Source organism: Tachysurus fulvidraco, chromosome 26 (genome assembly GCF_022655615.1).
Source record: "Tachysurus fulvidraco isolate hzauxx_2018 chromosome 26, HZAU_PFXX_2.0, whole genome shotgun sequence".
Lineage (NCBI taxonomy): Eukaryota > Metazoa > Chordata > Actinopteri > Siluriformes > Bagridae > Tachysurus > Tachysurus fulvidraco.
Window position 1 is genome coordinate 15295235 of NC_062543.1, and position 13364 is coordinate 15308598.

General features: G+C 40.4%; 1 pseudogene and 1 gene segment (V, D, J or C); one reads left to right on the forward strand and one right to left on the reverse strand.

The window, feature by feature from the left end:
* Nucleotides 1-1159: 1159 nt before the first annotated feature.
* Nucleotides 1160-3162, reverse strand: LOC125140365. The segment is given in 3 exon segments: nt 1160-1482; nt 2220-2321; nt 3138-3162. Coding segments are annotated over 3 exon segments (450 nt in total).
* On the forward strand, nt 2706-13029 carry LOC125140343 (annotated as a pseudogene).
* Nucleotides 13030-13364: the final 335 nt, after the last annotated feature.

The window sequence follows — 13364 nt, forward strand, 5'->3', positions numbered from 1 at the left end:
TCTATAATATATTACATATATATACTATATAAAAATAACAGGAATAAATAAGAATACTTTTTGCTACCTAATAATGTAATGTACTGTATGTAAGAACTATCTATTAAACACACGCCGATGAAACGTATTTCCACCTCAGTGCTGTTCAGTTCTGCATTCTGATTGGTCAGATGGTGTGGATCAGTTTTCTATAACAGCGGCTCTGACAGTGGTGCAGCTGCACATCACAGGTTAGTGTTAATGAGCTCGTTCTAACACCTCACTGTTTCCAATGTAGCTCCACAGGGAGCGAGGGACATGATTGTCACACAATCAAGGTAGCAAACTATGCTAGCTAGCTATTTACATTTTATAGCTAGTCATCTTCCACTAACAACCTCGTTAGTTCCTTTCTTTTAGATTTCCAAACTTTACATAATACCATAAAAAACTGTTAAAGTTTAGACTCTAATCTATCTATCTATCTATCTATCTATCTATCTATCTATCTATCTATCTATCTATCTATCTATCTATCTATCTATCTATCTATCTATCTATCTATCTATCTATCTATCACAAACTAATGGCTTAACATTTTAAATGTCTATAATTAATACTAATAGTTCTTGTATTCACTTCTTTCTTATTTGTTTGAATTATTAACCTCATTAGAAACTCTTTATTTCCAAAGAGCTAAAATTACACACTGCTGACCAGCAGGTGTTTCCTGAGTGTTCCTTCATCCATGAAGTGTGTGTGTGTGTGTGTGTGTGTGTGTATGTGTATGTGTGTGTGTTTGTGTGTGTGTGTGTGTGTGTGTGTGTGTGTTTGTGTTACTTATATGTACCACTAGATGTAGTTAAGTGATTAGTTGTAGAAATAAAATAGTTGCTATGATGAACAGAAACACATTTAACCACATCTTGTCATTCTGAGGTAAAGAAACATTTTCCACCACCATGTTACTGTTTCTGCTCCAAAGGTTAAGATGATAAACGTTATAAAAGTTCCATGAAGGACACAGAGACATGGTTTTCTTTTTCAGGACTGCACTTTAATTCCGCTTCTATATTGATTACATGCAGGAGTTTATATCCTTAATTTTTCTACACATTCAGCTAGAACATCTAAAAAACATTTCTGAAACATTTATATATGTATAAAGCAATAATCTGGTTCATTCACTGCATTCGGACTTGTTAATCTTCACCGATGCGGCTTTTCCTCCAGCAGACACTTCACACGTTATGACTTTGTCGTTGTCCCACTCGCAGCTGTCGATGGTCAAATAGCTGCTCAGTGTGAACTTCTTATTGTCCTGCTGCTGTGCAGAGCCGGTGACGACTCCACTGGTGACCGAGTTCCCGTCCACGAGCCAACTCACATCAGCGAAACCGACAGACATGTCGCTGGCCAAACACACTAGAGTGGCTTTTTTAGTCTTCAGCTCTTCAGTGGACGGAGGGAGAAGCTTCAGAACAGGAGACGGGAGAGCAGCGTCTGATTCCACACACAGAGGGAGATAATCATTACACAAAACAACACAAATCTAATGTACTCACAGGAATCTAAGACATTTTTAAGAAATGCTTCTGTTCACAATTAAGCCATAAATCTGTCTGTGTGGCAGAAGATCAGGAACAAATGAAGAACTAGAACAGATTTATACTTTGTGTTGAGACAGATGCTTGTAGAGGGGAAAAAAAAATTTTTTCCTTGATTACATTTAATCATTAAACACATTGTCTACAAAATGATTACATACAACTCTGAAAAATACATGAACATTTCTCTGGATCACAGCTGTTTTCCTACAAGAAATACATAAAGTTTATTTGGATACAGTTTATAAATCCAGCGGTTTATCATGATGTATTTGGGATCCTTTTCACCAAAATTTGCGTAGTGTGTGATCAAATTCAGGATGTCGTCACTACTCTGAAGTATATAGCAGTTGTCTAAAACATTATTAATATCATCCTCTTGGGAAAGTAAATTAAATTTTTTCCAGATGTATTTATTAACCCTCCATTCTATTTGTAAATCATATATAATGATATGCTTGTACATATCTGGAAACTTATAAATATCTTTATATTTTACTATGAATACTTTAATAAAAAACAAAAAACTCCAAAATAAAGCCTCGATGTCATCAGTGTATTGTTCCCTAATGTCTTTAGATACAAATCTAGCAGGCTTTTTTGGACAATATTTTCCTAATTGTTCCTGAAGACTTTGTTGATTCTTATCCATTTCCTTCATGCTGTTGGCAGACTTATTTTTTTCATTGGTGCTGTGGTTCAAGGCTCTGTTTGGAGCTTGAGGGTCTTCAAATTCTGAAAAGGAATGAAATGAGACAATTACACAATATTCACATATAATCACGTACAGGGCGACTGTGATACTCAGTTTGTTCACTTGGTTTTCAAAAGTTAAAATGTATTTTATTTAGTATAAACTTTCATTTCCAGGTCCACATGAAATTCCTCCCAGACCCGAGTTTTCACCTCCGCAACCACCCGGGCTGAAGCTTGCTTGGCCCTCCAGTCTTTATTTCATGGTGGAAAACACACACACACACACACACACACACACACACACACACACACACACACACACACACATCAGATCTCCATAGAGATGACCTTCTGATCTCTCTGTCCTCCATTCCAGACTCTACACTGTCCATTCAAACCATTAATTTCATAAGTTGTATTAAATTCACCTCAGTGTATAATTCCTTATATCTTGTATAGAGACAAAGTTTACTCAGATGTTCTTCTCAGGAAACAGTAAAGCCTCGAGAGATTTGAACAGTATAAAGCTGGGTAGATGTTAAGATACTGAGATATTAGATGTAATTAAATATCTGATGGTTGGAGACAGTGACAGTAATTCAGTATAATCTGGAGTAAGATATTCATGTAATAAAGGACCTCCAGAAGAACTTTCATCCTTCTCCCAGTCCAGATAATACACTGAACTGTATGGTCCTGTCAGTCTCTATAGTTTAACACTGACTCATCGTACATCACGGACGGAGAAACACACTCAGGAAACACCTGCTGCTCCTCACACTGACATCTTAGATTCATGTAAATGATGAACTTTTTCTCTGAAATGTAGAGGAACACGTTCTGCATGTTACTGACTGATTTCATCAACAGAAACTGTCATTGTAACGATCCCTTTGAGATCAGATCATGAATAAAGAGTGTTTATAAGAAGAAGACGTGTGTCAGAGTGTTGATGGTGTGTTAATAATAACAGTGAGGTGAGTGTTCAGTATGTAGTACATCACTGTGGAGAGCTTCAGCTGTGGTGTGTGATGTTGAGCGTCTCCTCCCTCTGCCCCTCCTCCTGTCTCTCTTATAGCACGTCCCTGCAGTCTCTCCTTTATCTGCTCGTCACGCCGCTCATCTCTTCACTCAGCACCAGAGTCCCATCACACATGGACACCATGCTGCCAGCGCTCTGCTCTCTCTTCACTGCTCTCGCATGTAAGATTTCACGACTCTGGAGCTCATCAGCATTCGGCCTCCATCTAATGTGAGCATGAAGCCATGTAACATGTGTGCTGTTTTTATTCCAGGTGTCAATGGTGTGAATGTGGTGACACAGAAGCCTCCTGTTCTCACACTGACTGCAGGACAGATGGCCAACATGGATTGTAACCTGGGGACCGTTAATGGTAGTGCTGCACGCTGGTACAAACAGGTTCCTGGAGGACTTACTCAGTATGTGTTATGGCATTATCATGGCTGGAGCACTCCTAAATACGGATCTGGTTATTCGTCTCCTAAATTTACATCAACATACGCGTCTAAATCAGATTAGAAACTGATAATCAGTAATGTGGAGGTGGGAGACTCAGCAGTGTATTACTGTCACACATATGAAGTCTCTTTTAATGAGCACGTATCACAGTGATGTACACCATGACAAAAACCTCCTCACTGCTCACACTCACTTCTGCTTTCACACAACAGCAGAAAGAACAAAAACCTCAACTTCAAATCATTGGAACTGAAGTGGAAACTCACTTAATGTTCACTGAAGACACTTTGAATTCTTCACATTTAAAGATCACAGATACGGTACGACTTTTTATTCCATTTATTCCACACAGTTACTGTTATTGTGTAAGACACAACATTACTGCAACAGTTAAACACAAGTATTCTGACCCTTCAGTTTTAGTTTTGATTGAATTTAAGATGGAACAAATGCACATTTTGACCATCAGTCTTCATATCATAACCCAAAACCACAAGTTCTAGCTTTAATGTTGTGGCCTTGATGAATAGTGGAACATTATATGAACTCTGGAGCAGGTTTTCTTTAAGGACTTCTCTGTATTTGTCTGTATTCATTCTCTCTCCCAGTTCTTGCCCCTGAGAAACCTTCCCACAGCATGATGCTGCCACCACCATGCTTCATCATAGCAATAGTACTAGCCAGTAGATGTTCATGATCTGCTTTACATAGATGTGGTACTTGGGAGTTCAGCCTAGAGTTCAGTTTTGTCTCATCAGATTAGAGAATGTTCATGTCATGTTCTCAGAGACTACTCTTTTGTTGTGATTTGTGGTACACAGAAGTCGTGTCAGTGTGAATGGTAACTGGTAGAAACTGGTTCCAGGAGCATTCACAGCTGGTCCTTAGGGGCAGGTAAGGCAGAAACCCACAGTATCCTGAATATCAGACATTAAACAAATGTTTCTCTTCATGATGTCCTCATTCACAACTCCATACATTCTCATTCCTACAGATATACTGATGACCTGTATGATGTGAAATCCAACTGACTGATCATAATTACACCATGTTTGGATCAGGTTGAACACAGGCCACATCTGTCCAGCAACAGCTCCTCAGTGTGACTTGATCAGAGCTGAAGATCTCGTGGATGTGTTTAAGTGATTCTTCTCCTGTTCACATTACTTCTTCATGTTGCACCAGTGGAGTTTTCAAACAGACACGTCCAGCAGGAATGGATCAAATTCAGGCTTCATGCTGCTTAATAAAATTCTACTGGATGGATTCTGTGATTTTTGTCTTCTGTTGTCCGTCGTTCATCGTTAATCTAAAGCAGAAAAGGACTCACTGATCATTGTCCAGTTTCATGTGATAAAGATTTTTGTGGAAGTTCTGAGGTTCGAGAGATTTAAAGAATAAAGTATAACACTGGTAGACACGGGCAAGAATAACAAAAGTTACACAATTTATTGTGCTCAGTTGCGCAGCAGGACCCAACACTCCACATGTAGCATGAGAGATGAAGGGCCACCATCATTGATTACATCAGGATTTTATAGACAGAACTCAAGAAAAGAAGATATGTAAAAGCAAAACATCATCAATAATCCGTTCAAAATTACCGCATGCTCATCACCTGACCAAGCTAATCTGAGCAGGCCAAGGTCTGCTAGAAGGCCTACTAGAAGATTTACTGGACGTTGTTTATGGACAACTCGTCTCCAGTCCCTACTGCCTTTGTAATAATCTTAACAAAACAACTGATGACAATGTCGGTTTCTGGTCATGACGCATATAGGGTACAAGCATAGAAGGACAAAGCCTTATGAACATCTTTAGATTAGAATTTTCCCCCTTTTGTCCCTGGGACAATACACAAAATTTCACTAATCATTAATCTGTAACCAAATCTAGACTTTAAAAAATATATGCTATCACTAATAATCAACTACTTGATCCACAGTATTATTAATCATTTGCTTAATCAGTATCACTTAATCAGTCATGAGTATATTCCTGTATGGCTTAGGCTAAGTTTAATCATGTATAATCTCACATCAGCATATCATTTCCCTTGTAAGGTTTTCATGAACGCATCATAAAATAGATGAACTTCAGTGGACAATACGCTGTTTTTGTGGGGACAGAACCAAAACATATAAATGCAGTTAAAGGCAAAGCATTAAACATTAATCTCATTGTAACTTTTCTACAAGTCACAAGTCTCTACTGTCCGTATTCGTCTTTGTCTGTTTCTGGATCAGTCTGGGCAAATTCAGTGAGATAGTCATCATCAAACAAGCATAATAAGATCACTACCACACTCACTGGGATTATCATTGATAGATAGGGAGTCCACTGTCTAAACAGTGTATACTCGTTTCATTTGGTTTGCTACTTTATGCATATCATGCAGTGCATCAGAAATAGACCCATGATCGCCATCATTAGAGAGAATGAAGGTGCAACATCGATCTCCTATCATGGCACATACACCTCCCTCTTTAGCTTAAAGAATATCTAAGATTATTCTATTTTGCGTTGCAGTCAATCTAAGGGCGGCGAGTTCTTGTTTGATACCCTCTGCTGCCCAATTAGTGGAGTTAATATAAGTGGCAAGCCAACAATGTGTGACTTCTAGTTGATTCCATACCGAGTCATCCCATATTGTGGGAAGAAGGAATTAAAGAATTGACTTAGTTTACTTTTTAGACTATGTTTTGGCGGGGAAAAATCATCAACAGAAATGTCTCTTTTGGGACGCTTTATCGGCACGTGTGAGTGAAGTGTGACCACACCAGGGTACTTAAACCTTGCTAAAGTACATCCTCCTTTCCAGTTATGGGGTAAGGCCAAAAACACAATTTTATCACAGACCCAGTACCAATCGTCAGCCCTGAGTAGTGTTCCGGTGTCAGATGGATGAATAAGGGAACACTCTGCCTGTGGGCAGGTCCCATCATCCGAATATGGGTAATATAATTGAGTGCATCTCTGGCTGTCGATATTACCTAATGGTTTAATCCCTTTACTACGAGAGATTCAGACTTCTAAAAGATCTGAAAAGAGCAAATCCTAAGAGTGTCAGGTTCTGATCACACAAATGTGGAACCTGCTGAAGGTTTAGTGACTCTGACTGTACAAATGTAGACATTTTTAAAATAAAGTATTTCACTGAAATCCTGCACACAGCTGCAGCAATTAAGTTCATGAGGAAGTTTATACCAAACTGTAATCAGATGTTTATATCAGATTTACATGAATGATGTGAAACCTGTCACTGATCCACGTCCAGTCAGTTTAATCAACACGACTTCATTTAAGTTAAAAGTGAGCGATACACTAAAATATGAACTGAAGAATAAATGTAGAATAACATTTGTAACACACAACTGAGTTATTTGTTCAGTTGAAGTATAAATGAGGAGCACCGATGTTGAGATTTTCCCCAAGAGACGATTCAGAGTCCTAATCAGTGTGAGGACGTTCTCTCTCACTCAGGATGCACCTGCTGGTCTTCGATCTGAAACTTCAGCTCCATGTAAATGATGCGCTTTCTCTCTTTCACTTCTCTCTGTGTGGAAGAACCACAAACTCTGGATGTTCATGTATTATAAATATATTTGAGATAAACTCAGTTAAGCAGTAGGATTCCACAGACAATATAAATCCAGAACATGATAACTTTGAGTGTAAATAACTCAGTGTAAAGATGTAAAGATGTGAACTCTAAAGCACATGACAGTAATGTAGTGAGTCAGCAGTGGTGTGTGATTGGGCGTCTCCTCCCTCTGCCCCTCCTCCTGTCTCTCTTATAGTACGTCCCTGCAGTCTCTCCTTTATCTGCTCGTCACGCCGCTCATCTCTTCACTCAGCACCAGAGTCCCATCACACATGGACACCATGCTGCCAGCGCTCTGCTCTCTCTTCACTGCTCTCACATGTAAGATTTCACAACTCTGGAGCTCATCAGCATTCGGCCTCCATCTAATGTGAGCATGAAGCCATGTAACATGTGTGCTGTTTTTATTCCAGGGGTCAGTGGTGTGACTGTGGTGACACAGAAGCCTCCTGTTCTCACACTGACTGCAGGACAGACGGCCAACATGGACTGTAACCTGGGGACTGTCACTAATGAAGCTGCATGCTGGTACAAACAGGTTCCTGGAGGAGTTCCTCAGTATGTCCTAAGGCATTATCATGGCTGGAGCTCTCCTAAATATGGATCTGGTTTCTCGTCTCCTAAATTCACATCAACATACTCGTCTAAATCAGATTATAAACTGATAATCAGTAATGTGGAGGTGGGAGACTCAGCAGTGTATTACTGTAAGACATGGGACAGCTCTGCTAAAGAGAACGTATCACAGTGATGTACACCATGACAAAAACCTCCTCACTGCTCACACTCACTTCTGCTTTCACACAACACCAGAAAGAACAAAAACCTCAACTTCAAATCATTGGAACTGAAGTGGAAACTCACTTAATGTTCACTGAAGACACTTTGAATTCTTCACATTTAAAGATCACAGATACGGTACGACTTTTTATTCCACTTTTATGTAAACAGACACAGATGGTTGGACAAATGGATGCAGTGTATTTCTAAGATGTGGCAGTAATTTGGATCAGAACTGTTCTGAACCGTGTAATCAGGAATGTGGGTCAGAGAGACTCTCAGGATTATTTGGTCTTTTTAATTTCAGATCAGGTCCATTTTCTCTGATCATCTTCCAGCTTCATGATCACCATCATCACACCTTCTTGAAGTCCTCTTCCAGAGACAACCTTATGATCTCTCTGTCCTCCATTCCAGACTCTACACTATACATTCATTCCACTGATTTTCTAAATGGATTTAAATTCACCTCAGTTCATATTTCTTTATATCACCTCAGGAGACACTAAAGCCTCAAGAGATCTGAACAATATAAAGTTGGGTAGATGTTAAGATACCCAGAGGTATAAACATCGACACTGCTCTGCTACATAAAAAAACTGTGTGGACAATGTCACTGTGGACAAACAAATTAGGGTGTACCTCAGTTCTATTGACAGGGCCCTTTACAGTCCTCCTACAGAGAACCCAAGAAGAGGCATCTAGGAGGCTAAAGCGGTCTACAAGAACATTGAGGATAACTTTACCAACAACAACCCATGACAGGTTAGGGTTAGGCAAGGTATTCAACACATAACCAACTACAAGACCATCAACCGCATGACTCCAACAACCACATCCTCATACTGCAGGAGCACGATGTGAGGTGTGTGCTCAAAGCAGTAAACCCAAGGAAAGCTGCTGGCCCCAATGGTGTTACAGGAAGAGTTCTGAAAGAATGTGGAAACCAGCTCTTACCAAGATCTTCAACCTATCCCTGTCCACAGTAAGCACACCACCCTGCCTGAAGTCTGCCCCTATCGTCTCACTGCTGAAAAAATTTTGCCTGCAGTCTCACTGCCTACCGTCAAGTCGCACCCACTCCAGTCATAATGATGTGTTTCGTGAGGCTGCTCCCAAAGCACATGAACTCATCATAGTCTTCCTTAAACATAGCAGGGCTCCTGATCTGATCTACACCAATGGTGACTATGTAGAAAGAGTCCCCACTTTCAGGTTCTTGAGTACACCATGGTGGTGACCTCTCCTGGGTTACTATCATCACAGCATTGGTAAAGAAGGCACAACAGCAACTCTACATCCTGAGAATTCTTAGCAACAACAGCTTACAAGAGGGTCTGCTGTTCACTTGATTCTGCTGCTCCATTGATGGCCATACTGTATGACTACATGGTACACCAGTTACTCTGCAGCAAACAGGAAAGCCCTTCAGAGGATTATCAACACCTCCCAATAAACCATCGGCTGCTCACTACCCTCCCTGGAAGAACCATTCAGCTCTCGCTGCCACAGCAGAGCAAACAACATACCGAAGCCCAACCCACCCTGAATAGTATTTCATCAGATCACTTATGTTAATGTTTATGCTCTTCTATATTCATGTGCATACTTTTTTATTTTATGTACCATAAAAACAGAGTCATTTCGTTGTACTATGTGCAATGACAATAAAGAAAATATCTATCTATATTAGATGTAATAAACTATCTGATGGTTGAAGACAGTGACAGTAATTCAGTATAATCTGGAGTCAGATATTTATGTAATAAAGGACCTCTAGAAGAGCTTTCATCCTTCTCCCAGTCCAGATAATACACTGAACTGTATGGTCCTGTCAGTCTCTATAGTTTAACACTGACTAATCGTACATCACAGACGGAGAAACACACTCAGGAAACACCTGCTGCTCCTTACACTGACATCTTAGATTCATGTAAATGATGAACTTCTTCTCTGAAAGTAGAGGAACACGTTCTGCATGTTACTGACTGATTTCATCAACAGAAACTGTGTCATTGTAACGATCACTTTGAGATCAGATCATGAATAAAGAGTGTATATAAGAAGAAGACGGTGTGTGTCAGAGTGTTGATGGTGTGTTAATAATAACAGTGAGGTGAGTGTTCAGTATGTAGTACATCACTGTGGAGAGCTTAAGCTGTGGTGTGTGATGTTGGGCGTCTCCTCCCTCTGCCCCTCCTCCTGTCTCTCTTATAGCACGTCCCTGCAGTCTCTCCTTTATCTGCTCGTCACGCCGCTCATCTCTTCACTCTGCACCAGAGTCCCATCACACATGGACACCATGCTGACAGCACTCTTCTCTCTCTTCACTGCTCTCGCATGTAAGATTTCACAACTCTGGAGCTCATCAGCATTCGGCCTCCATCTAATGTGAGCATGAAGCCATGTAACATGTGTGCTGTTTTTATTCCAGGTGTCAGTGGTGTGACTGTGGTGACACAGAAGCCTCCTGTTCTCACACTGACTGCAGGACAGACGGCCAACATGGACTGTAACCTGGGGACTGTCACTGGTCAGTCTGCACGCTGGTACAAACAGGTTCCTGGAGGAGTTCCTCAGTATGTGATAAAGCATTATCATGGCTGGAGCTCTCCTAGCTATGGATCTGGTTTCTCGTCTCCTAAATTCACATCAACATACTCGTGTCAATCATGTTATGAACTGATAATCAGTAATGTGGAGGTGGGAGACTCAGCAGTGTATTATTGTGAGACATGGGACGGCTCTGCTAATGAATTCGTATCACAGTGATGTACACCATGACAAAAACCTCCTCACTGCTCACACTCACTTCTGCTTTCACACAACACCAGAAAGAACAAAAACCTCAACTTCAAATCATTGGAACTGAAGTGGAAACTCACTTAATGTTCACTGAAGACACTTTGAATTCTTCACATTTAAAGACCACAGATACGGTACGACTTTTTATTCCATTTATTCCACACAGATACTGCTACTGTGTAAGACACAACATTACTGCAACAGTTAAACACAAGTATTCTGACATTTCAGTTTTAGTTTTGATCCAATTTAAGATGGAACAAATGCACATTTTGACCATCAGTCTTCATATCATAACCCATAACCACACGTTCTAGCTTTAATGTTGTGGCCTTGATGAATAATGGAACATAACATGAACTCTGGAGCAGGTTTTCTTTAAGGACTTCTCTGTATTTGTCTGTATTCATTCTCTCTCCCAGTTCTTGCCCCTGAGAAACCTTCCCACAGCTTGATGCTCCCACCACCATGCTTCATCATAGCAATAGTACTAGCCAGTAGATGTTCATGATCTGGTTTACATAGATGTGGTACTTGGGAGTTCAGCCTAGAGTTCAGTTTTGACTCATCATATCAGAGAATGTTGTTTGTTATGTTCTCAGAGACTTTTGAGTGCCTGTCGAATGGCTTTAACTCAGGAGTGGTTTCTGTCTAGCCACACAACCCTACAGACCTGATAGATGAGATGGTTTTACCTCCAGCAGGTTCTGTTCTCTCTGTGGAGGACTTCTAAAGCTCTAATTGGCGTGTTCAGTGGGGTTTTAGTCACCTCCCTGACCAAGGCCCTTCTAGCAATAGTTACCGGATTTGGTCAGACATTCAGCTGGAAGAAGACACCTGGTAGATCCGAACAGATCCAAAGATTCCATTTCACTATGATGTCAGATAACGATGTCCACGAGGTGTCCCAGTAAAGATGTGACCGTGTGCTCTACTCCTCCTAACAGGACGTGTGAACAGAACGGTGTATAACAGAGACGTGTGATTCACTGCCACTGGAACGGGACCTTAAAGAGTGTGTGCTGATGGTAGACAGTAGAAGTGAGAGCTGAAGTCTGGAGGACGTTTCAGTTCTTCTGCTTTCACTTCTGTATCTGAGGAGGTTTTTGTACGGGTGAGGACACTGAATGAATCACTGTGGTATTCGGCCAAGGAACAAAGCTGATCGTCAGCGGTAAGTAAAACTTCTCACCTCTTTTTTCCTACTCTAGTCTTCTACACTGCCTCAGATTCACACTTTTATTTCTTTTCCCAGTTTGAGAAATTTATTCCGACACGTTTCATACGTCTTTTATTGTTTGTTTCAGACAATTTTCAATATTTTAACATGTGAGCCAGAGAAATGTTCAGTTATTTTCTCAGGTTGTAATTCATTTGAAATGTATTTCTATTATTAAATGTTAATTCAGATCTCTCATATGGAATCTGTCTCAACACAAAGTATAAATCTGTTCTAGTTCTTCATTTTGTTCCTGATCTTCTGCCACACAGACAGATTTATGGCTTCATTGTGAACGGAAGCATTTCTTTAAAATGTCTTAGATTCCTGTGTGCACATTAGATTTGTGTTGTTTTGTGTAATGATTATCTCCCTCTGTGTGTGGAATCAGACGCTGCTCTCCCGTCTCCTGTTCTGAAGGTTCTCCCTCCGTCCACTGAAGAGCTGAAGACTAATAAAGCCACTCTAGTGTGTTTGGCCAGCGACATGTCTGTCGGTTTCGCTGACGTGAGTTGGCTCGTGGACGGGAACTCGGTCACCAGTGGAGTCATCACCGGCTCTGCACAGCAGCAGGACAATAAGAAGTTCACACTGAGCAGCTATTTGACCATCGACAGCTGCGACTGGGACAACGACAAAGTCATAACGTGTGAAGTGTCTGCTGGAGGAAAAGCCGCATCGGTGAAGATTAACAAGTCTGAATGCAGCGAATGAACCAGATTATTGCTTTATACATATATAAATGTTTCAGCAATGTTTTTTAGATGTTCTAGCTGAATGTGTAGAAAAATAAAGGATATAAACTCCTGCATGTAATCAATATAGAAGCGGAATTAAAGTGCAGTCCTGAAAAAGAAAACCATGTCTCTGTGTCCTTCATGGAACTTTTATAACGTTTATCATCTTAACCTTTGGAGCAGAAACAGTAACATGGTGGTGGAAAATGTTTCTTTACCTCAGAATGACAAGATGTGGTTAAATGTGTTTCTGTTCATCATAGCAACTATTTTATTTCTACAACTAATCACTTAACTACATCTAGTGGTACATATAAGTAACACACACACACACACACACACACACACACACACACACACACACACACACACACACACACACACACACACACACACACACACAAACACACACACTTCATGGATGAAGGAACACTCAGGAAACACCTGCTGTTCTGCA